General features: G+C 35.4%; 1 protein-coding gene and 1 pseudogene across 1 annotated transcript; both read left to right on the forward strand.

Annotated features, from left to right (window-relative positions):
• Positions 1-1,726: 1,726 nt before the first annotated feature.
• On the forward strand, positions 1,727-2,623 carry LOC114041969 (annotated as a pseudogene).
• A 2,223-nt stretch (positions 2,624-4,846) lies between these two features.
• LOC114041985 (vomeronasal type-1 receptor 3-like) lies at positions 4,847-27,548 on the forward strand. Its single transcript, XM_027860676.1, is given in 3 exon segments — positions 4,847-4,859; positions 26,618-27,427; positions 27,430-27,548. Coding segments are annotated over 3 exon segments (942 nt in total).
• Positions 27,549-27,830: the final 282 nt, after the last annotated feature.

Genomic DNA, 27,830 nt, shown 5'->3' on the forward strand with positions numbered 1-27,830 from the left:
TATATATATATATATATATATATATATATATATATATATATACATATACATACATGTGTCTAATGGTAGCCATCTCTAGGGCAGGGGTGGGGAGGGAAGAAAAAAAAAGAAAGTTACAGAACTTTAATATAGATTTAAAAGGAATAGCAAATTGTACATAATAGATTTGCAGTTTCACATACAATCATTTATTTTCCTATTCTATGATGCTATGGAAACTCTTGTTTTATTTTGTAAGTTCAGAATAAAATAAGTAATTTCTTTAAATGATGCCATCATGCACACACAAAAGAAAGAATTCTTACTTTGAAGTTAGAAGAACAAGGTTCAGATGCTGGGTCTCCTACTTTCTGCCCATGTTACTCTGGGCAAATCCCATTCCTTCTTTAGGCCTCAGTTTCATCATTTTGTAAAATTTAAAAAAATAGTAATGACTTCCACTAGTTAAGTTCAGAGGTTCATTCCCACTCTAGATGCAATGCATTGGTCTCCCCACTGAGTTGGGAAAGATTCTGGGGTTCTGTTCCTGGTTAACATATAGAAGTGTGCTCAGTAATCCATATATCCCACCTACTCCTTTCAGGGTTCAAAGAAGTTTTCTTTAGTTTCTGCTTCATTTTTCCTAAGGACGAAGCAGAAGAGCTGGCCAGATAGAAGAGGTTGGCTAGCTGAGGTGATAGCTGAGAGGCCCGGGTAGAAAATTACTGCATATATATTTTTAAAACACTGTAACATTGTGATTAAATGGGTTTTCAAATTAATTTCTAACATGTTCTTAGATTTTTATAACTCTTAATCCCTCAAGTGGGAAATAGAGACTTTTAATTGTATACTAGTATCTGCTCTTAGAAGATCAAGTTGTATAATTTGTATTCACAAAAAGCTCAGTGCTTGCAAAACAGGAGGGAAGAATGGGAACAATAATTAGACATTCCTGGGGGGTAAATAGTCCAGGGGAAGGCCCCCAATCTAAGTTGAAATTACCATTCAAAAAACATTTCTTAAACATCCCCTACGTGTCAGGGTCTGTGCCAAGAACCAGGGATCAAAAGAAAGACAAGAGACACTATCTGCTCCCTCTGAAGCTCACAGTATAATGGGGGAGTCTACATGGAAACAACCACGGACAAATGAGATATTTCCAGGATCAGTTGGTAATATCAACAGAGGGAAGATATTACCATTAGAGAGTATAGCAAAATCCTTCTTGTAAAAGATAGGATTTTAGCTGAGGCTTGCAGGAAGCCAGGGAAATCAGGAAACAGAGATGGAGATTGAAAGCATGCCAGAAATTGAGGACAGGGAGCAAAAATCTAAATATTCCAGAGATTTGTTATCTTATTCAAGGAACAGCAAGAAGGCCAGGTTCCCTGGATAACAGAATAAATAGTGGGGAATAAGGTTTAAGAAAACTGGAAATGTAGGAATTGGCCAGGTTATGAAGAGCTTTGAATCTAAACAGTGCATTTTATATTTGTGTCTTAACATAACAGGGAGCACCTATAGTTTACTGAAAAAAGAGGTGTTGACAAGATTATATCAGCACTTTGGGAAGATCAGTTTGACAGATGAGTCAAGGATAGAGTGAAGTGGGGAGGTATATCAGTCAGAAAGTCATGGGATTTCAATGATAAAATCTTCATATAGAATATATACAATGCCATGTGTTTCTCCATAGGTCCCATTTGAATTTGACAGCAAATCATCTTCACAAGACAGCTAAGGAATGCTGACTTTTGATTAAATTCTGGGGATAGTATACCTGCAAATAACTGGAATTGGATTCCTAGGCAACTCTGTCCTATTCTTAAACAGCTTTTATATACTCACTACTTATACAACAATACCTAAACACCTAATTGTCATCCATTCGAACTTTTCCAATGCCATGATGCTTCTCTTTAGAGGAATACCTACTGGAACAAGGCTTTGGAGGATTAAATGTCTCCTGGATGAGACAGGGATTAAAATCATATCATACATGCAGACATTAAGCTGGGGACTCTCTTTGTGTTCTACCTGCCTCTTGAGTATCTTCCAGGCTATCACTATTAGTCCCATCAATTCCATAGGAGCACAGCTCAAAATGAGAACACCAAAGTACATCATCCCAAGCATTGTTCTTTGCTGGATCTTCAATCTGCCATTAGAGGTTTTAGTAATTCTTTACCAAACTGATCCAAAGAACAGCACAGGCAGTAAATATGGATGCAACACTCTCAAGGATAGGACTTTAGATGTGTATAATAGGAAACATATGATACTTGCAATCATTGCATGTGTCCATGAAGCTTTGTTTATGTGTCTCATGACATGTTCTAATTCCTATATGGTTTTAACACTTTACAGACACAAGATGAATGTCAGTCATATTCATAGGAATAGCCCCTCTATAAAAATATCACCTGAAACCTGAGCCACTCAAACTATCCTGCTTTTAGTGGCCGCCATTGTTTTGTTTAATTTACTCAGCCCTATTTTTATTTTGCATATGTTCTATTTTAAACACACAAAAACTTGGATGATGCATACCTTAACCTTTCTTTCTCTATGGTATCCAACAGTCAGCCCTTTTATTTTGATCAGCATTGATAATCAGATCTTCAGGACCTGTGGTCATTGATAGGTTGAAATGCTTGTTTTTTTGTTTTGGGGGTTTTTTTTGTTTGTTTGTTTTGTTTTTTGTTTCCATTTTTTGTTTGTTTGTTTGTTTTACTCATGGATGGATTGGATTTACATGACACGGAGTTGTGTACAGTCATCAGCCTCACTCTTCTGCCAATGTCATCAGAATCCCATGGAAGAACAAATTCAAGGAGATTGGAGATGGCTTGGGGTGCAGTTGATGACATTTGCATCATTGATGCCCAACCAAGCTTTAAGCACTCCATAGACTATGCTTCCACAGCCTTTGTGGCCCTTTGGAAAAAAAAAATGTTCATCTCAACCCATTATACCCTGGGAAGTCTTCACATGCTCAGGGTAGTTACCCACCTAAAACATTAACATATTTGAGCGCCACCAATGACCCTCAATATGGTGTAGTCTGTCTGCCAAAATTGTTTTCCATGGTGTGAATGCCGTGTATGCTATAGCTTCTTGGAGCCACAGGTTAGAGCAGGAAGGTAGGTGGACGCTAAAAGTGGAAAGCCTCACACCAGAGGTATTTGTCTTCCTTAACTACTGTACATCCACCCAAAATAAACTACAGGGTTTCCACCACCCCATAATGCAGATCAACACAGAAGATCTAGAGAGGCATAGAGACTTACCGTATTGCAGTTGGAAGAGACATTGAAGAACAACTAAGCCAGTCATTCAACAGATTTCTGAAACTGAGCTCCAGGATCAATAAATCATGAAGAGACATTTGCTTTCTCCACTCTAACCTCCTTTCCATAGTTGTGAGTTCCAGGAACATTATCCAGCCTTAGTAAATTTGGACTCCCACATCTTCCCACTTTTTTTTCCTTTTCCCTTGCTATTGTTTTGTCCACTTGATAGGTGTTAGGTGGAACATCAGAGTTGTTTTAATGGACATTTTAAGTTAGGTATTTAGATCATTTTCATGTGGTTCTTAATAATTTGTAGTATTTCTTTAGAGAATTAACATTTACTATACTGTAACCATTCCAGTCCCAGACAACTGATCTTGTTCCTAAGTATTTGAATCAGTCACGCATATATCTTAGATTACAGGCTTTAGTCAGATAACTTGGTTGCAAAAATTGTCTCTGAGTTGACAATTTCACTTCTAATTTGAATGTTTTTGATATTATTTGTTAAAAACTTTTTTTAAAAAATTATGTTATAAATTTTATCTTCAGCAATCCTCCTCATCTTTTTTGGTTCTGAAGTCTGCTCCTATCCATGTGTGAGAGGCATCTCATTTCTAGTACCTCTTATTCATTTAAAATTGTATATTTTATAGCTAGGGTCAACTTTCATTTAGAGATTATTATTGGTTATGGTTTAAAATATTGGCCAGAACCTAATTTCTTCCAGATTGCTTTCCAGTTTTCCCAGAAGCTATCAAATAATATGTCCCTACCTATTAATTTTTGAACCTAGAGTCAGGAAAGTTTGGGTTCAAATCCAGACATGGACATTTACTAGCTGTGTATCCCTGGATAAATCTCCTAACTTGTTTCTCTCTTTCCTCATGCGTAAAATAGGAATAATAATATCACCTACCCACCAGGGTTGCCATGATCATAAAATAAGATAATATTTTAAAATTTCTTTGCATACTCTGTCATTTAGCAATGAGAGTAACAACAGATAATGACAGCAACCACAGCATACAACAACCATAATAATAAATTAATGATACGTTGTGTTCAATTTCTCTTGGATGTCATGCATCTAACATGTTCTTCTGATCACCTATTGTATTTCTGTACCAGTGCCAAGTTCTTTAGATGATTACTACTTTGCAGTACTATTTGAAATATACTGCTAGGCTTCCTCCCCTTAATTTCTTTTTTGGATTATTTCCCTTGATCTCTGACCAAATTTTCTTCCTCCAGATAAATATATTATTTTTGTAGCTCTATAAAATAATTCCTTTTTAGTCTGATTCATACAGCACTAAATAAATACATTTATTAAATATGGTAATTTTGGCAATTATATTTGTATTGGTCAATCATAAATAATAAACCTTCAATCATTTAAGTTTATTTTTAATACTGTAGTTGTATCCATACAGTTTCTGTGCATGCTTGAAGAAGCTGAATCCTAAGTGTTTTATGTATTCTGTAAATGCTCTAAATGGAAGCTGTCCTTTCCTTTCTTCTTGCCATAAGGACAAATGGAATGTTATACACTCATAACTACCTAGGCCATGGACTCTCAAGGTGAGCACTTACTTTCTCACAAATACTTTAAATCCCTATTCTGTAAATTATACCAAATGCTGTTTGCACTACCACCTCCTCCTAGACAAAAAGCAAAAAAAAAAAAAACAAACAAACAAAAAACCTTCTCAGATAATAAGAAGTCATGGAACTTGATTTGCCCAAATAGAAACACTCAAATTTCTACTGTATATTTGGGGAATATATTCACCACCTTTTTGGAGTCTTAGAAGATCTAATGTAGAGATTCACTGCTATATTGCATGTAGCTGAGCAATCAGCAGAAGAAAACATCTATAGATTCAAATGTAAATATAGAGGCAACTTGGTCCAGACAAGTTAGGAATACAGAATTCATCCCTAAAGGATTGTAGCTCAGCACTGGACCAAGGCTATTCCACAAATCACATTCAATATTGGAATGCACCAATAAATTCCCAAACAATTTAAAAGTTAACAGAAGAAAGTTTACTTAAATGTAATTTGAAAACAATAGTGAGGATGCAACATTGCTTCCTTGATCCTAATGTTCCATAAATCTGAAACATGAAAGAGGTGATGGTAACTATCATCACCTAGCTCTTGCTTTTTCCTCCTAGATAATGAATAGTTTATGTCAGCAGTTTTTCCATTGCAGTCTTCATCAGCTGACTCAATTACATATGAATTAAAGGTCCATTATCTTTGAAGGCAAAATTAAAGGTTGAATGGGAAATTAGTATATTGGTCTTAGCCCAATACACCCCTTGGTGTCAAGTATACAAAACTCTCCTAGAAGGACTTCTCCCACTTCCTAATCTTGGTCACAGAAGAAGCCTGACATATGTGTCACTGGCCAGGAAAAAAAATAAAGCAGAACATAAAGGAAGAAGGAAGGAAGAAAGGAAGGAAGAAAGGAAAGAAGGAAGGAAGGAAGGAGTGGAGATTGAAGAAAAATTAACAATTCTCAAGAGAGAATAAGTGTATAATGCAGAGAAGACCAGAAATTACAGACTTTGTCTCTCCCCTTTGCAAGTGAAGTATCCTGGATCTAAGTGATCTGGTCCCTGTGTTAGGTGATGCTGTGTCTTTGAAGGCTAGACTATATTTCCACATATGAGGAGATGAAGATGAGCATTCAGTGCTGGCTGAAAACTCCATGGGCTCTTGACATCTCAAGATGATCAATGCTGCTGGTAATGCTTGGAGTATTAAGCTCAGGGTTGCTCTCCTGTGTTTACAGAGATAGGAACAAGGCAAAATAGTTTGGCAGAGCCTTCTTTTGACAACACATGTTGCTTTAAATGTCATTTTGAAGTAATCAATATTTCTACTGAGGGGAGGAAAGACATCTGGTTCACTACTAGAGCCAATTTTTCAAGAACCTCTTACTGGAAGTTGCAAAAAAGTGTTATATTTCATGGTTGCTAAGTGCGAGTCAAGCTATCACTCCTTTTAAACCTTTTGAATAATTGAAGCTATTCAAATACACTGAAGAAAATTATTTTGACCTCATTTGGTACAGCTATCCATATCTCCAATTCTGGAATGGTCTCTGAGATCCGGGGGAAAATTAGGCATTGCCCATGCATATACACTTTTATATACTTGTACCAAAAAGTAACAATGAAAACCTCATGGCACAATTCCTTTCTAGCCTTACAAATGTCCTCTTAAAAGTCCTAAGCAATTCTTTTAGCAGAAGGCTTCAGCAATTTGAAAAACAAATCCCTAGACATAGGGATTTTTTTTTTATATTACAAATCAAACTTGGATCATTAGGGCTATCCCAGAAACTAATGTGATCTTAGGCTGAAATAAGAGAGCTGTTTTGAGAAAATAGAGTATTAAAGAAATAAAAAGAACAATGCTTGGGTTGGGTGAAACAGTGATTACTGATATCATGAGAATACCTAGCTACTCTAGTTTTATTTTCCTTATTTTTCTCTGCCAAATGGAATGAATTTTGCATTAGAAATCACAGGGAAAAAATTACCCATAGGGAATTGATACACAATATAAGAAATAACACATAGTAAAAGGGAACATAATTAATATTAGCAAATTCATATGACTTGAACAAAAACAATTGTATTCATAGGAATGGAAGAATCTGTCTGAAGTGAGTGATGTGATGTCTGATTTACTGTGATTGACATTTGAAAAAAAAGAACATGGGAAAAGGACACTAAGTTGAGGAAGAGAAAATGCTACTCTAATTTTGATAAATAGGAATAAAAAGTCTTCCACATACATGCTAGTGAGATTCACTTGAATTCTTCAGGAAATTCTAGAAAAAGAAAAGTCAAGTGATAATGGGTTAACATCTACAAATAAATATGATGAATAAAGACTAGCATGACACTATGAAGATTATGTCATGTCAACTAACCTTATTTCCTTTCAGCACAGGATTCCTAAACTTCTAGATGAAGTGAATGATGAAGACATGGTTTACTTAGGTTTTAGTGAAGTATGATATGTCTTGGAGCATAGCATTCTTGAGTAGAAGATGGAGAGAAAAGGACTACACAATAACACAGTTAGACAGTTGTATAATTAGTAAGATGACTGGATTCAAAGAGCAACCATAAATAGTTCCATGTCAATGTAGCAATTCTCCATTGGAGTACCCAGGCATCAGTGCTTATCTCTTAAACATTGTTTTCTATTCACATTTTAGATAATGACATATATTGAATGATCATCAAATTTTCAGGTAATGCAAAAGTAACACTGGCTAATGATCTGGAATTCATTCAGTAATTCCCTTTCTGTTTCTGCAGTCTGTAATAGCTAACCCCTCTATGCACACACACACACACACACACACACACATACACACACATCTGCCCTTTATCCATTAGTCTGAGACAACAACAAACAGCAAAATTCAAATCTCCAATTCAAGGTGGATGAGGTGGGGATGTGTGTGTGTGTGTGTCTTTGTGTGTGCATATGTCTATATATGTATACACATGTGTATGTGTATATATGTGATAGATGTATATGTGTATATGTATATAGATGTATATACTTATAAATATATATTTATAGATACACACACACATATATATATATGGGAAATAGCAAATTTTGCTCTAGCTGGAATAGCAGTGCACACAGTGAAATGTAGCTGGCATAGTAAAGAATAAAAGGAATTCAGTGAAGAGTGCCAGGATGCGTGGGAGGCTGCACTATGTATGAAGGGAATTGTGCTAGCATCCAGCTGATGTCACTTCTGTCTCCCACAATTCTCTAAGAGATAAACTTCTTGAAATGAACAAGAAATAAAAGCCATAGTAAGTCTTTATACAAAAATAAACACGGTTTGATCAACAAGTAAGAATAAATAGAGGTCCTAATACAAAGAAATAGCTTTGTGCAGGGACTGAGACAAGTGAGAAATTATTTCTCTTCCATCGGAGATGACTGAGATAGCTTTGAGGTCAATCATTTGAATGCTCTAACATGAAAATGGAAGGATTCAGAAAGGGAGTGATAGAGGATATAAGGCAAAAATACTGAAATTACAAAAGATCTTAGGAGAAAAAAAACATTTAAAAAACCTTGGATTCAAGTAGATAAACCATCAGAAAAGATCAATCTCCACCTGAATAATTGGAGAATTACGTGTGTTCCTTAGAGATTATGGATCCATAGCAAAAGGTTCAGTAGAGAAATGTGATATCAGAAAGTAGAACTAATGGACCATAGAGTTGAAATAATTGGCAAAGAAGAAAAACTGGAATTCACTATGTCAAATCTCACCAAAGACACAACAGTTACAACTGTTGGGGCAATCAAGAGGAAGAGAAGCTAAAAGCAATAAAGTTAAAAGACAACATGAATTCTATCCAAGCAATATTTAGTGATCTCAAACACAAGCTATGTAGAGATAACTTAAAAATTAAAGGTCTTCTAGAAGAACATGAAAAACCTATACAGCGTAATGCAAAATGTAATATAGGTGATCCAAAAGTTTTGGTGAAGTATTAATCAACTAAAGCTTATTATTTCACTAAGATATTTGAGACATCTAGAAAAAAAAGTTCAGAATTTCTGGGAGAAAACACCAATAAAAATCATAGATTGCCTATATTAAAAATATATTGCAAAATCTGAGACACATAGCCATCAAATTTAGTAGCTATAGTGACAAATCATAAATTCTGCAGACAAAAAGAAGAAATACATTCAAATAGAAAGGAAAGGAAATTTGAATTCCACAATACTATTCTGTGCCCATCAGAAACCACTGGAGGGAATGTAATAATGTCTTCCAAAGAGCAAAAGAGCTCAAGAAGCAAGCCAAGGAAATATATCCTGAAAATCTAAACCTAATCAATGAAAAAGATGGATATTCAAAAAAGAGAGAGAGAGATTTAAGGGTTCTTCTGAGGAAAATTCATCAGAAACAGAATATTTTTTGTGCAAATAGCTCAGACTAAAGAAATAAAAGAAAGATCAAAAAAAGGAATCAGGGAAGGCAAATGTAATGAAATAAATCACTATAAGAAAACAAAAAAGAGGAGGGGAACTAAAGGACTTAGAAAAGCACAATATAAAATAAGAAAAAGTACAAGAGAGCAGAGAAGGAAGCTTGATTGCTCTTTGCCAAAGAAGAAAGTAACACATTAATTGGAAGATTTGAAGTGAATAAAGAGAATAAAATTACTAAATATTACTATTAAATGGTAATAAATGATAGTATTAAATATTACTATTCCAGACACATTTCATTGTATCTGGAGAACTTTGGTTTTGTTGCCAAGCTTGGAGACTGAAATAATATTATAAAAAATGTGAGAAATCTTAAAAAATATAAGGGAATTAATGTAGGCCAAAGAAGAGATTGCTTCAAATAAAGAAATTGGAATAAAAAGATTAAGGTAATTGACTCATTAAGGGGTGAAGGGACAGCTAACTGGCAAGGACTTTGGAAAAGATAAGTGGAAAAAATTGTAAGAAAAGGTAAGAATTTAGTGATAGAGGGAAAAGAAAATTGAATGTTACTGTCTAGAAGTTGCTGAGATACCAAAATGAAGGTAGTTTGACTAATAAGTTGTTTATAGGAATTATTCAAATAGATATTGAATATTTCCTTAAATGATGCCAACTACAAACCCCTATTGTCTCCCTATCCTGTATAGCTCTTTTGCAAGTTATCCTATGTGGCCCTCTAAACAGCCCAGTGTCTTTGTTTATTCCTTCCTAGTATCTTGAGCATACTAGCCTATAAAAGTAAACAACTACAACTATAACATTTTAAAGAAAACCACTTTTGAAAGATTTATGAAATCTCATTAATTGAAGATAAGCCAGGTGGTCCAGTCAAGTGAGCTAGAAACATCTCACTTTTGATGGAGAATGGATATACTTCCAGTGTATAATGAGAGATGTCTGTATATGTGTATATGTTTAATGCAAGACTGCTACATATATTTGTTTTATTAATTATACTAACCGGTTACAAGGAAGGATTCTTTTTGTAGCTGGCAATTTATTTTTCTTGTCTTAGTGATATAATCAGCATTTGTGGTAAATTTTGAGTCAAAATTATTATAGTGGGGTTTCTCTCTTCACCTCAAATCTTATTGGAAAGACTTCTAGCTTATCCCCATTATAGAAAATGCTTGTTGATGGTTTCAGATAAATACTACTCATTACTTTAAAGAAAGCTTCATTTATGTCCTGTGTTTCTGGTGTTTTTAATAGAAATTAATATTATATTTTGTCAAAAATTTTTTGCATCTGTTGAGATAATCATGACATTTTTGTTGGTTTTGTTATTGATATAGTTAATTATGCTGATACTTTTCTTAATATTGAACCAGCCCCGCATTTGTGGTGTAAATCCCACTTGGTCATAATTTATGATCTTTGTGACATATCATATAATCGCCTTCCTGAGATTTTATTTAAAATTTTTGCATCAATATTCATTAGGGAAATTGGCCTGCAGTTTTCTTTCTCTGTTTTGGCAATTCCTTTTTTAGGTATCAGCTCCATATTGGTGTGATACAAGTAATTTGGTAGAACTCCTTCTTTGCCTAAAAAAATCTTTTTTTTTTAAAGGATGAATGATAAATTTGGAAAAAGCAGTTTCATTTGAAAGATGATGTGGGAAGTCATACTGAAGATTTAGGAAAAAAAAGTAAGCAAAGGAAATGAAGAAATCTAAGACTGATATTTTGTTTTTGTTGTAATTTTAGGGTAAGTGAGACAAGAACATAAGTAGAAAAGGAGCCAATAACCTATGAATAGAGAGATTGAAGATTAGAATGAAAGTGGGGAAGATAATTGGAACATCGTGCTAGAGAAGGTGGAAAGACAATATTTTCAGAGATAGGAATGAAGGAGGAAATAGCATGGGTTGATGTTAAAGGGATGGGAAAGGAGAAGGCAAGAACTAATCAGTTGAGTTCCTCTGCTGAGAGAATGTGAAGAAGGGAGGCCTGAGAACATAGTTCTATGTTCTATGGAGAATGGGATAGAAAAGGAATTCTGGGTGAATTGATACTTTGTTGCATTGTGATCTCAGTTGAGATAAATTAGCATAAATTGTTTAATGGACAATCAACTCTATACAACAGTGTTGTATTAGGAGCAAAATAAATAGATTGTGGGAATATGCAACCTATATTGAATGTTTTGTCTTTTCCCCCCAGGCTGGAGTCTAAACTGGCTTCCAAAAACTAACCTAAAGCCAGTAGACCAACCATCCCTATTGTGGAATTCTGTGCAGTTTGCTCTAGGGAATAGCATTCCTAGCCTTCTCTGTGGGAAAGGATGCAACATATGGAATATGCAAGGAGGGGTTCAACAAGTACACTCAACTAAGCCTTAGTTTAAGGAAGCCTTGCGAACACTCAGTCAAGAAGCCCAGATGGAATCCAATCATACAAACATGTGGTCCATTACTTCCCTTCTCTTGTACTCCTGAGTGAGCATCACTTATCCCTCTCATCATGACAAGAAAAATGTGTCTCCCAGATGCTCATGCATGTTCCTTTAGAGATTTTAGTTAATCAATAGTCATTATCTTTAAGGATTAACACCTGGGACAAAAGTTTGCTTGTTTTTGCAAAAAGTCCCTGATTCCCCATAGAAACAGCAACTTCTCTGAAGCTGGCATAATAATTACAACTCTGAAGGGAAATTAGCTCAGACAAGGGATGTCTTCATAATTTCTGAGTGAGACTAATGAAAAAGAAATGGAAAAATAGTGCAAAAGCAATAGGCACTTCACTGACATTATAGAATCAAACATGATGTCCTCTCATCCCTCCATGCTCTGTGTCACCATATAGGCTGGGTCAGGAGAATGTGGACAAGGGTCAAATTAGCTGGCATGGGATCCTAAGGTTAACAGATTCTATCCAAACAATAGAACCAGTCACATGCATGTGGTGTCCCTAGTCATTTACAACATTTTGAGAGGATGAGCTTTAATTGCTGAGTCTCAACTCAGATTCAATAGCCTGAACGCCTTTGCAGTCATCTATCCTCTAAGAGTGGGCACAAAAGATGTATCATGTATAATCACTATAGAGGGCAAACTCAGGTTTGGAATCACTGGTTTTGAAAAAAGTTAGGGTGTAAAGATACCTGGTATCTGTTCTCAGTAATTTCACTCACTCCCCATTTTAAACTAACTAACCCTAAAAGGATCTAGCGATGACCTCTGCATTCTGAAAAAAAAAAAATCATCAGCAGAATAAAATTTCTTTAGGGGTCAAATGAGTGATGCAATTGCCCCTGAAATGAAAATGATTGTTCTGTTTCTCTGTTTCTTAACTCAGAGACTACCAGAGGAGAATGTAACACTGATATTGAAACTGTAGTCACTTAATATAGAGCCTCTGAGCCTTCATTTATATCTTGTAAATCTCACCCTCTGTACTTCTCTCTCTTCCTGTCCAAGACCTTACCTATTCCCGGTTATGTTTAATGACTCTCAGATAGTAAGATTGAGTGGTTTCCTCTATTCCAAAAAAATATCATTACACAAAGGAAATAAACAGAATCTTTCTCTTCCTCTGCAAGCAACAGCCATCCATACTGAATGGTGCCATGCTGGAAAGACCATGTATTTTAGAGTCAGAGGAGCAGGGTTCAAATTTTTATTCTAATATTTATTGCTTGTGTAATTTTGGGCAAGGCACTTCTACTTCTCTGGGTTAATTTTCCTCATTTTAAAAAGACCAAAGTTGGGTCAGCTAACATCAAGGATTATTCTTGCTCTAGAACCTATATTTGTTCTCTGTACTGAGGTAGGAAGGTATCTGGGTTTGTGGCCCAGGCTCCTCAAACAATACACAGAAGGGTCTTTAGTAATCCATGAAAGCAAGTTAATTCTTCCATATTCTTGCTAGCGTGAGGAAGCAGGTAGCCAGAAGATATGAGGGTTTCTTCAAGGTATGCTAAATGTTCCCCTAATAAAAGGGTAGGGAAGTCTGACTGGACTTGAAGAGATTGACTATCACAAAGGAAATCAGTTCATTTGTTTTTAAAATTATTGTGATTAAAATATTTTAAATTAATTTCTGACAAAGCTTTAGATGATGTCTAAATGTATATTAGGGATGGTTCTTAGGAAATTACCTGGTGTCATTTACATTTACAAATATTTCAGTATGTAAAGAGCAAGAGGAAAAAGTAATTTTAAAAAATCAGATGTTCTGGAGGAAAGAAGAGTTCTGCAGAACTCCAGGCAACATGATAGCTAGATGGTGTGGTGGATAGAGTGCCAGGACTGGAGTTAGAAAGACTCGTCTTCCTGAGTTCAAATCTGGTCTCAGACACTTAATAGCTATATGACCCTGGTCAAATAACTTAATCCTATTTGCCTCAGTTTCCTCATCTGTAAAATAAACTGGAGAAGGACATGGCAAACTACTGATGTATCTTTACCAAGAAAACACCAAATGAGTTCAAAAAGAGTTAGACATGACTGAAAAATGACTAAACAATAACAACAACATGAGGTGCATGCCATGTATCACCTACTACAGCCACCATGGCCAGGGCACCATGCCTGGGACTAGAAAACTAAGTTGTTTATAGGATCATTCACTCATTCCCTGCTCTTCCAAAGTTGATTACTTGGTGGAAATCAAAGGCCTGGCCAAAATCAGAACTCGATCATTGCAAAGCTTTCAAAAAGTTGAGATACTAGGCTAAGAAATAGACAAACTGTGTACTAACTGACATCTTTATAAAGAAACCTTGGATACCTCTCTAATAATAAGGGACATTTGACTAAGGCTTTAAGTTTTATTTTAAAAAAAAGCTTTAAAGTTCAGAAAAACCCTATTATCTAGGGACAAAAATGTTTATTCTCAGTTTGTGACTATCTGACCACATGAGAAGAAGAAAAAAAAAATATGTGAGACTTGATCCTGCAAAGCCTGAGTATTTGTAGGGGAAAGTCATAAATGGAGTCTTTCCTTGAATGAGCAATGAGTGAAGAAAAAAAATTCTGCAGTAAAAAGAAAGGTATGGGGATTCCCAAATGCCTGGACATGGAGAATATACATCAGAAGGAAAAATTGATCATTTGAAGCAGTTGATACAATGTGAAGACTCCTGGAGGAAGGGAAAAACACCAGCTTTCATATTTCACCATTACATCTTCCTGCCAGATTGACCATGGGTAAATCACGTAATTTCTTTGGGATTCAGTTTCCTCTTCTGTAAAGTGACCAGCTTGGACTAAAAAACTACTGTATCTTCAATTGTGACCCTATGATATCATTATTTTTGAGAGTTTGTGACAGTTAGACTTATTTAAAGCATCTATTGGTAGAACACTTCATGTTTGCAAAGGAAGGTAGGATATACATAAAAGTCTAAGATTTGGCCCCTTTCAATAAGGACTTTAGCAATTGATTGTAGAGGTAAGACTAGTTCAAGTGAATAAGAAAATGCTACTGTCCTTAAAATGGGTTATGAGGATCTGAGGAAAGTATCCTAGCTAGATATGATCTGAGGAGTGCTGAGTACTCCTGGCGCTCCTACCTGGTACTACTACTCTAAGTTCACACTAGCTCTTGGGGAAGCTACATCGGCTAGCTGACGCCCACATTTGTGTTTATTTCAGCGCATTAGCTAACTTTCAAAATCAAGGAAATCTGATGGTATTCAGTCTTTTCTCCAAGTCACTAAAGAAAATGTGAAATGCTATTTCTCCACTTGTAGTAGACTGGAGACTTTCCTCCATTTTGGCTATCATCCATTAATACCTCAGAACCTACTCTGGTTGAATATCTTTCTCTTATAGTCAAGTAAATATTTTTTGTTGTTATTTATTAAAAGACTTGCAAAGGTCTCATTTTGTTCTAGTAATGAATCCAAACTACCCAGAAACTGGTACATAGTGAGTGAGGCCCAGCCCAGAATATCTTTGAAGAGGACTCTATATGAACAAAAAATTGATATTTCCCAACCAGGGATTAAAGAAGAAGAATAAGTATCAATTAAGTGTCTATTATGCTCCAGGCACTGTCATCAGTTCTAAGTGTCCTATAAATATTGTCTCAGCTGATCCTCATGAAGACCCTATGATGTGGGGGCAGAGGCAAGATGTCAAAGGAAGACAGGAATATACCTAAATTCTTCTAAATTCAATAACACCTTAAAATGAATTCTGAAATGACAGAACCAACCAAAGGCCTGAGTAAAACAAGTTTCTAGCCCAAAGCAACTTAAAAGGTCAACAGGAAAGGTCTGTCTCACTCAGGTAAGAAGGGAAGTACAATCTAGTGCAGGTGTCATCTGGGCAAGCCAGCAGTAGGCCAAGGCCCAGCAATGTAGCAGAGAGGCCCTGAGTCCTGGAGCAGGTCAGTGGCAAGGCCCTACAGCTCCAGTGCAGCAGGACACTGATAGGAACCCATGTACCTTAGTGCAGTAGACCAATGGCTAGGCCCCATGTTTTAGGTGCAACACAGTGAATAGGTCCCATACCCACAGCACAGCAGGCCAGTTGTGATGTCCTGAGCCCCCAGCATAGCAATACAATGGCAAGGCCCCACACCCTGGGTATAAGAAGCTTGGGATAGTGCCCCCTTTGTCTGAGGAGCAGGCAAATTGAAACCCAAAATTGAAACTCACCAAATAGGCTGGAAAATCAGCCAAAAATATCTATATTGAAACTACTATAATGACAGGGAAGATTAAAGCACAAACTAAGAAGAAGACAATAACATCTAAATACCTATCTGTGAAGCCTCAAAGAAAATTTTGAATTGGTTTCAGGCCCAAAAAGAGCTCCTGGAATAGCTCAAAAAGGATTAAAAATAACCAAATAAGATAGAAGAAAAAAATGAGGAAAAAAGTGAGAGGGACGCAAGAGAATCGTGAATAAGCCAATAACTTAGAAAAGAAACCACAAAAATGGAAAAAGATGTACCAAAATTCACTGAAGAAAACAACCCCTTAAAAAGTATAAATGACCAAATGGAAAAGGGGTACAAAAGTTCACTGAAAATTAGAATTAAGGAAGTGAAAGCTAATGACTCCATAAGACATCAAGAAACAAGCAAAGAAAATCAAAAGAATTAAAAAATAGAAGAAAATGTGAAATATTTCATTGCAAAAACAACTGAACTGAAAATAAATCCAGAAGAGATAATCTAAGAATGATGAGACTACTTGAAAGCCATAATTTTAAAAAACATCCTGGACATCATATTTTAAGAAATTATCAAGAAAAACCTGCTCTTATATCCTAGAATCACAGGGTAAAATAGAAAATGAAAGAATCCACAGATCACCTCTTGGAAAGAGACCCCAAAATGAAAACTCTGAGCAACATTATAGCCAAATTCCAGATCTCCTAGATCAAGGAGGAAATACTGCAGGCAGCCAGAAATAAATAGTTCAAATGCGATGGAGCCACAGTACAGATAACACAAAAATTAGCAACTTCTACGTTAAAAGATCAGATGGAATATGATATTCCAGAGGGCAAAGGAGCTAGGATTCCAACCAAGCATCACCTACCCAGCAAAACTGAGTATAATCCTGCAGGGGGAAAAAGGATATTCAATGAAATAGGAGACTTTCAAGCATTCCTGATGAAAAAATGAGAGCTGAATAAACATTTGACTTTCAAATATGAGACTCAAGAGAAGCATAAAAAAATAAATAAGAAAGAGAAATCATAAGGGATTTGATAAGGATAAAGTCTTTACATTTCTACATGGGAAAATAATACTTGTAACTCCTAAAAACTTTCTCATTATTAGAGTAGTTGAAGGTGTACACATAGAGAGAGGAAGTGAGTGTGAGTTGAATATGGTATAATGATTGTCTAAAATAACTAAATTAAAGGCTGAGAAAGAAGAATGAACTAGGAAAAGGGGAAAAGGAGAGGTAAAATGGGGCAAATTATCTCATATAAAAAAGACATGAGGGGGCAGCTAGGTGGTGCAGTGGATAGAGCACCTGCCCTGGATTCAGGAGGCCCTGAGTTCAAATACAGCCTCAGACATATAACACTTACTAGCTGTGTGACCCTTGGCAAGTCACTTAACTCCATTGCCTAGCCAAAAATAAAAATAAAAAAAGAAAAATATATGAAATAGCTTTTGCAGTGGAGAAGATAGGGGAGATAGGGGAAAGTGTTTGAACCTTTCTCTCATCAGAATTGGCTGTAGACATAGTTGGATAAAGAAATCTGTCTCACTATAAAAGAAAGTAGAAAAATAAAGATATAAAAAAAGGAAAGGAGGCAGATAGAAGGTAAAGTGAGTTGGGGGGTTTAAAACTTAGAAGCAAAACATTTGAGAATGGACAGGGTGAAAAGAGACAGAAGGTATGATTAACATGGGAAAATAGGATGGAGGGAAATACATAATCACTATTGTGGAAAAAATAACACATTTTTCTGATGAATACCTCATTTCTCAAATATATAGAGAACTGAGACAAATTTATAGAAATAAGAGCCATTCTGCAATAGATAAATGGTCAAAGGTATGAATAGTCAGTTTTCAGGTGAAGTGATTAAAGCTATGTATAGTCAAATGAAAAAATGATCTAAATCGAAGTTGATTAGAGAAAATGTGAATTAAAACAACTCTAAGCTACCACTCCAGACCTATTAGATTAACTAAAAGCAAAGAAAAGGAAAATGACAAGTACCACCTTCTACTTGATACCTTACTCTATTCCACCGTGGTTAGTCCCCAACCAACCTACCATTTATTCATCTTGTTTTTATTTGGCATACATGATTATTTCAATACATTTATTATGATTCTCTCACCTTCCACCAAGAGAATATAAAGTACCTGAGATTAGATTTTTTTTATTTTTTTTCAACCATCACCATATATGAACCCAGTGCCTGGTACATATTAGGAACTCAATAAATGCCTGATTGATTGCTTGATTGAGTATGAATAAGGCAAAAGGTAAGATAAAATGTGAAGAGGTTATATTAGCAAAGAAATGTCACTATTTTTAATTATGAAAATTAAGCATTCATTTTTGATGGCACAATCAAGGTTAGGAACATCCCTTAGTGAATGGAATAGAAAAGTAGTCCACGGGAATTGAAGAGACTGAGGAATTGAGAAGTTAGGTTTCTTGACAGAACATAATATAGAGCAGCTAAAATAAAGGGGTAAAGCTGCTGTCCTCCTAAAATAACTTCAGAGGGCCTCAGGATTTACAAGACTTCTAGGGGCTGGGGTTAGCCTGAGTGAAGTGCAAATACCTCCAGATTAACTTTGCTAAATCAACAAACAGCAGGCAAGCTCTGGGGACAACACCACAGACTAGGCTTTAAGAACTTTTGCCTTAGGGACTTTCACCTCATAGTCTGAGGAACTTTCATCTCACAAACTTTTATTTAACAAACTGTGGGATTTAGATGGTTGATTGGATGAAGATTTAAGGATTTTCTCTGTTTCTGGATGCCAGGCCTAGTGGTGCTAAACTGACACAATTCTAGGCTCTAGCTATGGACAAGGAGAAGCAAGCACTTGCTTGATGAATGCAGTACCTCAGGGAGCAAAAGCATTTTCAGGATAGCATGGCTAGGAGCCCTAAATGTGGCTTAGAGGAGGAGAGGAACGCCTGAGATTGGGCCCCCAGACAGAATTCAAATAACAGTTCAAGAGGAATTGAGTCTTGAGGCACCATTAGCCATAACTCAATATTAAAACCTGATTACAACAATAAGCTTCTAAAAATAAAATAAAAATGAGTAAGCATACATAGATACTATGGTGTGAAAGACAATCTGTGTTAATTTTCAGAGGAAGATAGTAAGGTTTAAAAAAACAGCCATTCCTGCTCTAAAGAGTAATGTCAAATGGTCACAAGCCCAAAAAGAGGTCTTGGAAAAATGAAAAAAAAAAAGAATTAAAAAATAAAATAAGGGAGATCAATGAAAAATTAGGGGAAAAATTAAAGCAATCCAAGAAAATTATGAAAAGAAAGTTAACCAATTAGAAAAAGAGGTCCAAAATCTTAAGGAAGAAAATAACTCCTTGAAAACTAGAATTAGGTAAGAGGAATTGAATGGCATTATAAGACACCAAGAAATGAGAAAACCCTGCAAGAGAAGACAGTAATAGATAGCACATTTAAAATAACTCTAAACATTAAAAACTACTTGGGAGTACACCTGCCAAAACACACCCAGAAAATATGTTAACATAAGTATGCAAAAAATTTTTTTATAAAAATAAAATCATATTTAAATGATTAGAGAAATATTAAATATTCATAAGTAGACAAAGCCAATATAATAAAAATAACAATTTTGCCTAAACTAATGTATATATTCAATGCCATCCCAATTAAATTACCAAAACATATTTTACTGAATTAGAAAAAAATAATAACAAAATTCATTTGGAAGAACAAATAGTTAAAAATATCAAAAGAATTAATGAAAAAATGTAAAGGAGGGACATTTAGCAGTACTAGATCTTAAACTATAATTTTTCACGTACGATCGTCTTTTTTTCTATTCAATTATGTTATGGAACTGCTTATTTTGCTGCTTAAGGTCACAATAAAATAAATAACATTTTAAAAAAAGAAAAAAAATTGTAACAAGTATTTCTGATAAAGGCCTCATTAAAATTAAACTGTAATTATCAAAACTATCTAGTATTGACTAGGAAACACAAAGGTAGATCAGTGGAACAGAGTAGACATACAATTTAAAGCAGCAAATAAATAAAGTGACCTTGTATTTGACAAATGTACAGACTTGAGTTTTGGGGATAAGAATTTATTATTTGGTAAAAATTGTTGGGAAAAGTGGAAAGTAGTCTGGGAGAAATTGGGCATAGACAAATATCTTAAAACATTTACCAAGATAAGATCAAAATGGATACATGATGTAGATATAAAGAGAGATATTACAAGAAAATGTGAAGATCATGGAATATATTACCTATCAGACTTATAATAGGTGAATGATTTATGAATAAAAAAGAGATAGAGAACAATGTGAGGTATAAAATGCATATTTCAATTACATTAAATTAAAAATGTTTCACACAAATAAAACAAATATAGCCAAGATCAGAAGGAAAGAAGAAAATTTGGGGTGGGAGGGTTAAGAGTCAGATTATTAGATAAAGGTTTCATAACTCAAGTATATAAAGAACTTTGTCAAATCTATAAGAAAATTAGTCATTCACTAATTGATAAATGGTCAAAGGATATGAACAGGTAGTTTTCTGATGAAGAAATCAAAACAATTTATAGTTATATATAAAATGTTCTAAATTATTATTGATTAGAGAAATGCAAATTAAAACATGAGATGTCATTTTACACTTATCAGATTGTCTCAAATTGAAAGGGAAAGTGACAAATGTTGTAGGAGATGTGGAAAAATTGGGATGCTAATTCATTGTTGGTGGAACTATGAACTGATCCAGCTGTTTTGGAGAGCTATCTGGAATTATGCCCAAAGAATTATTAAACTGCCTATATCCTTTGACCCAGCAATATCACTACTAATTCTATTTCCCAAGATGATAAGGGAAAAAGGAAAAGATCTTAAATATTCTAAACTATTTAGAACTACTCTCTCTGTGGTGACAAATAACTAGAAACTGTAAGGACGCCTTCCAACTGAGGACTGGCTGAACAAGTTGTGGCATGTGATTGTGATAGAGTATTGCTGTACTATAAGAAATGATGAGCTTAGTGATCTTAGAAAAACATGGGCCAGTAACAGGTCTCTCAAGGAGAGGCAATAAAGACATTTAAGCCAGTCTGACCTCAGCCTGAGGAATAGGATTTCGGTAATCTAAGCCAGGCTCTGTTAGTGAATAAATTGCCTACTGGCTAATGACCTGGCACAGCATGGTCAGAATCTTAAATTCCTTGATGATTTTTGAAAAGGGTATGATAGTAAAAAGCCATGGGTAGTTAGAGAAGGGATGAAAATATTTGAAAAAGTAGCAATAGTGGGCATATCTAATAGTGGGGATAGTGGATCAATTAGTGATGAACATTATGCACTAGAACAAACCCACTGTGATGTTGTGTCATACTTTCCCACTTATAGACACATCATGGGTCCCCAGAATGGGAAATTCTGAGTATATAGCAATCATAATCCTCTATATTTCACCATAGGTCACATTGGATTTGATAGCAAATCATCTTCCCAAGACATCTCCAGAATTCTTTCTGATAATAAAATACTGGAGATAACATACTATCAACTAAATAGGATTGAAATCCTAGGGAATTGCGTCCTCCTACTTCTATACGGCTCTAATTTCAAGTCTGGTTAAAGAATAAGAGCAATAAACCTAATTATCATCTTTTTGGCCTTTTCTAATGCCATGTGGCATCTTTTCAAGGGAATCCCTACTTCCATAAGGCTCTGGGAGTCAAATGTTTCCGGCGAGCTTAGGAAAAAGCTGCTTTGAATATTTTTTGTACATAAAGCCCTTTTTCTCTTTCTTGGATTTCTTTTGTATATAGATCTAGCAAGCATCCATGAAATCTTTAGCTCTGTATTTGCCTCCCTCATATGTCTTTGTAATGCCATTAGGTCCATGCATAGGTACACTTTGGTGGCATTTTTAGTAAAATGACAACTACTTTTACAACATAGTTTGGAAACTTTGTGTAGACATGTCAATAGTGCACTAATATGCTGATCTTCCCAAAAACATTCTAACATTTACCATTTTTACCCTTGTTCATCATTGTCAATCAGAATGTGGTAATATCAAATCTCAGACTAAGTTCAAAAGGTATTTCTCTCACTGTTAGCAATTAGGAACATGATTTATTATGTTGGGGACAACTTGAATGTCTTTTGAAAGTTGCCTGATCATATATGCTTTGATGGCTTAACTATCAGATGAAAACTCTTAATTTTTATGTATATCAGTTCTCTCTATACATTAGACATCAAAATTGTATCTAATTCATTTCATATAAAGGTTTTTTTTCTTTTCTTTTTCACTACAAAGTACATAGAGGAGAACCACAAAAGAGAATAAGAGAGACAGAGACAGAGAGACAGAGACAGAGAGAGACACAGAGAGAGAGAGAGAGAGAGGAAGGAGGGAGAGAGGGAGAGAGCATTCAACTGAAATGCAACAAACAGGATGAGGAGACCAACAGATTGGGCATTTAAGAAGTCACTTGTAACTTTGTAGACAACAATTTCAATTGAAGGCTAAGGTCAGAAGCCGTATTTCAAACGGTGGAAGAGTGATGGTAGAGGAAGCTAAGGCAGATGCTACTGAAGTAGACTGCTTTTTTTCCTGTAAGTTTGGGTGAAAGAGGGAGAAAAAACAGTGGACAATAGCTGGAGAAGACACGTGGGGATTAGATCAAGCATACATTTAGACGGATGGGCTTTGGTCAAAAGAAGAGATGTTTCTTTGTCCAAGATTGGAGAAATCAGGAGAGAGTTAGGGATGATGTCAAGGATTTTGAAATGAAGAGACGGAAGAAAAGGGAGCTGATATATTTTAATAAGCAAGAGTGTGACATAGTTAGATCTTTCTTTAAGGAAAAGCTGGGACCATACAACTGAGAGAGGAAAGTGCTAACAAAGACTGTTTGCCAAGCGCTTGTCCTGTGGCCTCATTCCAGCAGAACCAGGGGCTCACCATAGATGTCCTCCTACTCAGCAAGTAATAGCCTCATTGAGAGCCGAGTGAGGATGTCACTAAAACATCTATATATTGAATTGCCACAGGAATTTCCAATGTGTTAAATCAACACTTTAACCTCATAAATTCACACACTCTCCTTCTATAGTAATGTGTCCTAATTAGAGAGGGTCTACTAAGTTTATGAGTGGTCGGTCCTCTTACAAATGTTTTTACACTCTTATATCCTTAAACACTTCTTCTTTGCACAAATAATGTCCTCTACAGCATTAGAGAAAGTGAATCTATTAGTAAAAGTTTTTTTTTGCATTTTTGTCATGACTATATAGAGACTTAAAAAGTTAGTAATTTTAATATGCAGTAGAAGTAGAAGCAGTAGTAGAAATAAAAATGATAAAGCATTCACACAGGACTTTAAGGTTTGTAAAACACTTTATAAACATGTCATTTTATCCTCATAACAACCTTGAGAAGTAGATGGTATTATAATTCCCTTTCTATAGATGAGGAAACTGAGACAGGCAGGTGATAAGTGAATTGCCCAGGGTCACACAGCTAATGAATGTTGAAGGCTAGATTTCAAATCTGATGTACATGCATCCAAGTCCAGAGCTCTATACCCTGGGCCATCTTGCTGCCTCTAAAGGTGTTGTGGGGAGCCCACAGACCAGGTGCTACAATTATACTATCTTTTTGTTGTTGTTAATGCTGGTTAATATAGTTAATCATATCTCTTATTTCTAACAATTCCATTTATTTACTGATAGAAAAAGATAAAAAGTCACCTCACCTACACAACCAGGATGACTATATTGTACTACTTTCTTCCAACTTTAAAAAATTATTTTAATCTTTGAGTTGATAATCCAGTTGGAATTCACTGAGTTATTGGGTGTTGGATATGACACATGTCTGTTTGCCATCAGGGCTCAGGCAGAGAAATTGAACATTCAATTAATTCAGCATTTAGAGACAAATATTTGCTTGTCCTGTAACTATAAGAATTATAAGCTAAAAGGGATATATACACAGATATAAAAATATACACCTATTACACATATATTAACATGTATATATGTATATATACATGTGTGTACGTGTTTGTGTGTGTAAATATGAATGTGAATATTTTATATAGATGCACATTTATGTACACATTCATCAGTATAGGCATGGATGTCATTTTCATAGAGACAATAATTTAAATGCAGGAGATGATGAGTTCATCAAGATAAATAGCATAAAGAGGCAGCTAAGTGGCCCAGTGGATAGAACACTGATCTTGTCTCAAACACTTACCATCTGTGTGACTATGAGAAAATCACTTAACACTCTTTGCCTCAGTTTCCTCATCCATAAAATTCATTGGAGAGGGAAATGGTAAACTACTCCAGTATCTTTGCCAAGAAATCCCCCTAATGGGGTCACAAAGAGTCAGACACAACTGAAAGTTAATGAACAAGGGAAAAAAAGTATAAAGAGAAAAAAAAGAGAGAGACAAAGACAGACCTCTGAGAGCCCCTTGAGCTTAGTGTTTATGGTGTGGATGAAGAAGCATCAAAAGAAAGTGGAAAAGAAGAGTCAGCAACAAAGGAGTAGATACAGAAGGAATCAGCATCATGATTTCAACATATCTTCTTAGAGAAGACAGTGTGTCTGGGAAAAGAAGGCAATTACTAATGTCAATGGCTACAAAGAGGTAGAGAAAAAGGTAGTATTGAGAAAAGGCAAGTATATTTACCAGTTAAAAAATCATTGGCAACTTTTGAGGCCTTGGCTTCTGTTGAATGACAATGCCAGAGGTCAAGTGTCAGAGACTTTGGAAGTATGAGAAGAAAGGAAGTAGAGTTATATCCAAAGAAGACTGTAAATGATGAAGTCTCATTTAATTAAAAATACTTATAAATGTACTTAATGTGATAGCAGAGAATTGGAAACCACCTAGATTCCCTTTCATCGGAAAATGGCTAAACAGATTGTAGGACAGTAATATAATGAAATATTACTTTGTGTTAAAAACACTAATTTGATGACTGCAGAAAAATAAGACTATGTTAGCATGATCTGAACCATAGTGAAGTAATCAGAGCCAGGAAAACAATATGTATGATAATAACACTTTAAGTTGTAAGAGGAATGAAAAAAATAAATATTGCAATTTTTTAAAAAAGCAAGCATGCCTCTAAACAAGAGGTATGACAAAATACCCCCATCCTTTTGCAGAAGTGGAAGCTTCATAGATGTTTTGTTACATTTATCGAAGTTTTTAATGTGTCATTTAGTTTTGCTGTTTTTTCCTCTTTTGTAAAAAAATGTTATGAAGGATGGCACTCTTGATGGGGAGAAATACTGGGAGAACTTTGGTGATGAAAAATAAGACATCAGTTAAATTCATTTAATATTTTTTATAAAAACATAATGTTATAGCAAATGAGGATAGTAGGATCAAATAAGGGTTTATAGGGAAAGGAAGGACTTGAGAATGTTGACAAAAAAGAATGAGCTAGTAGATGCATAGAGAAGGAAGACAAAGAAAAGTGGAGATAGTTTGATGGGAGCTGAATTTTATTCATAGGACCGGAGGAAGTAGGTTCAATCTAGAATGAATAATGAGAAAATGTGGGAAGATATCAGAATGATAAGAACTAAGTTGAAGGGGAGAAGTGAGAACTTTCCTTGAGTGACTACATTTCCAGTCAATGAGTTATGAAGCAAAAGGTCCTCAACTAAGAAGGTAGATGGATTCGGTACTATGACACATATTAGAAGAGATATGAAGGTTCTTTAGAGTAGTTAAAGAGAATGAATACCAGGTGAACTAGTGAGGAGTAAAATATTGACCTTGTTGCAATGTGGGTTGTGAGGTTACATGACACAATGTTTAATGGACTTATTCAAGAAGATTTTCTGGCTTCCTGTATAGCTGTTCAGAGACACATGAAGAGGGGTGAAGAATGGAGATTACAGGAGTCAATGGGAAACAAATGAACAAGGGATAGAAAAGTAGAAGATAAAGGTAAATTATTTGACAAGGTTATTCGCAGGTGAGATAAGGGAAAGAAAATAGTTTAACTGCTACAAGGATACAGGTAAGAGAAGTAAAAAAACAATCTCAGGAATGAAAGTCACTGTGAGAAAAATCAAGCTCAGAAGTCTTTTTTTTTGTTTTTATTTTGTAGATTAGTTGTGTTTGAATGTCCATGACCCTATTGGAAGTTTTCTTGGCAAAGATACTGGAGTGGATTGCTATTTCCTTTTCTACCTTAATTTACAGAAGAGGAAACTGAGGCAAACAGGATTAAATGACTTGCCCAGGGTCACATAGATAGTAAGTGACTGAGGCCAGTTATTAACTAAGGTCCTCCTGACTCCAGGCCTGGCACTCTAGCCACCGTGTAACCTAACTGCCCCAAGGTCTTTAGGCATAACCAAAGTCAGAATGATAAGATGTTTTCATCTAAAAAGAGAATTTTAGAGTTCAATAGTTAATTACTACCCACCATCTGAGAAACTTGATTGTTTCTTATATAGGACCTCATGAACAGAAGGTCATGGAATTTCAATGGAAAAATTTTAGTAACAAATATGATGTCAAGTGTTTTTCCTTAGGTCACGTTAAATTTGTGAGTTAATCGTCTTTGCAAGACAGTTAAAAAGTGCTGACTTATGATGAAATCCTGGGGATAGTATACCTGCAACTAACTGTAGTTGGATTCCTAGGGAACTGTATTCTCCTCTTCCTAAACAGCTTTAATTTCCTCATTGCTCAGAGAAGAAGACCTAAAAACCTAATTATCATCCATTTGGTCTTTTCCAATGCCATGGTGCTTCTCTTTAGGGGAATACCCACTACAATAAGGCTTTTGAGGGTGAAATGTCTCCTGGACGAGACTGGGATTAGAATCATAACATACATGCAGAGATTAACCTGGAGCCTCTCCTTATGTAGCACCTGCCTCTTAAGCACCTTCCAGGCCATCACCATCAGTCCCAAGAACTCTATATGTGCACAGCTCAAAATGAAAGCATCAAATTGCATCATTCCATGCATTTTTCTTTGCTGGTTGTTCAATCTAATATCAGCTCTGAATCGACTTCTATATCAAACTGGTCCAAAGAATAGTATAAACAGTAATTACGGATGCAATGTGGGGTACGGGTATATAGATATGTATAATAAGAACCATGTAAAATTGGCAATCATAGTATTTGTCCAAGGTGCTTTATTTATGTTTCTCATGACCTGTTCTAGTGCCTATATGGTCTTCCTCCTATACAGACACAAGAGGCATGTCAATCATATTCATAGTAATAGCCTCTACATAAAACTTTCCCCTGAAACCAGAGCCACCAAAGCTATCTTGATTTTAGTGGGTGCTTTTGTTTTGTTTCATGTATTCAGTCCCATTTTTATTTTGCATCTGCTGCATTTTAAATACACAAGCAATTGGATGCTCTATATTTCAGCCCCCTTTCTCTATGCTATCCAACAATCAGCTCTTTTATTCTGATCAGCATTGATAACCAGATCCTCAGGACTTGTGCTCGTGATAGTATGAAAAGCCCCAGGGTCTCCATCACCCTGTAATTCTGATCCATGCGGAAGACCTATACAAGTGTAGAGACTTGGAATGTTTCAGCTGGAAGGAACATTGAGGAACATCTTAACCTATCATTCAACAGACTCCTGAAACTCTCAGGAGCTTCAGGATCAATGAATTATGAAGGAACACTTGCTTTCTCCACTCTAACCTCCTTTTTTAAAATTTGGCAGTATATTCATTTCTATCCTCATTCAATTTTCTCCAGAGGTCTATCATATCTAACTTTTCTGAAATTCGATTCACTTCCATAACTTCTTTCCTGTTTA

This window comes from Vombatus ursinus, unplaced genomic scaffold (assembly GCF_900497805.2).
Source record: "Vombatus ursinus unplaced genomic scaffold, bare-nosed wombat genome assembly UNPS02014235.1, whole genome shotgun sequence".
In the NCBI taxonomy this organism is placed as follows: domain Eukaryota; kingdom Metazoa; phylum Chordata; class Mammalia; order Diprotodontia; family Vombatidae; genus Vombatus; species Vombatus ursinus.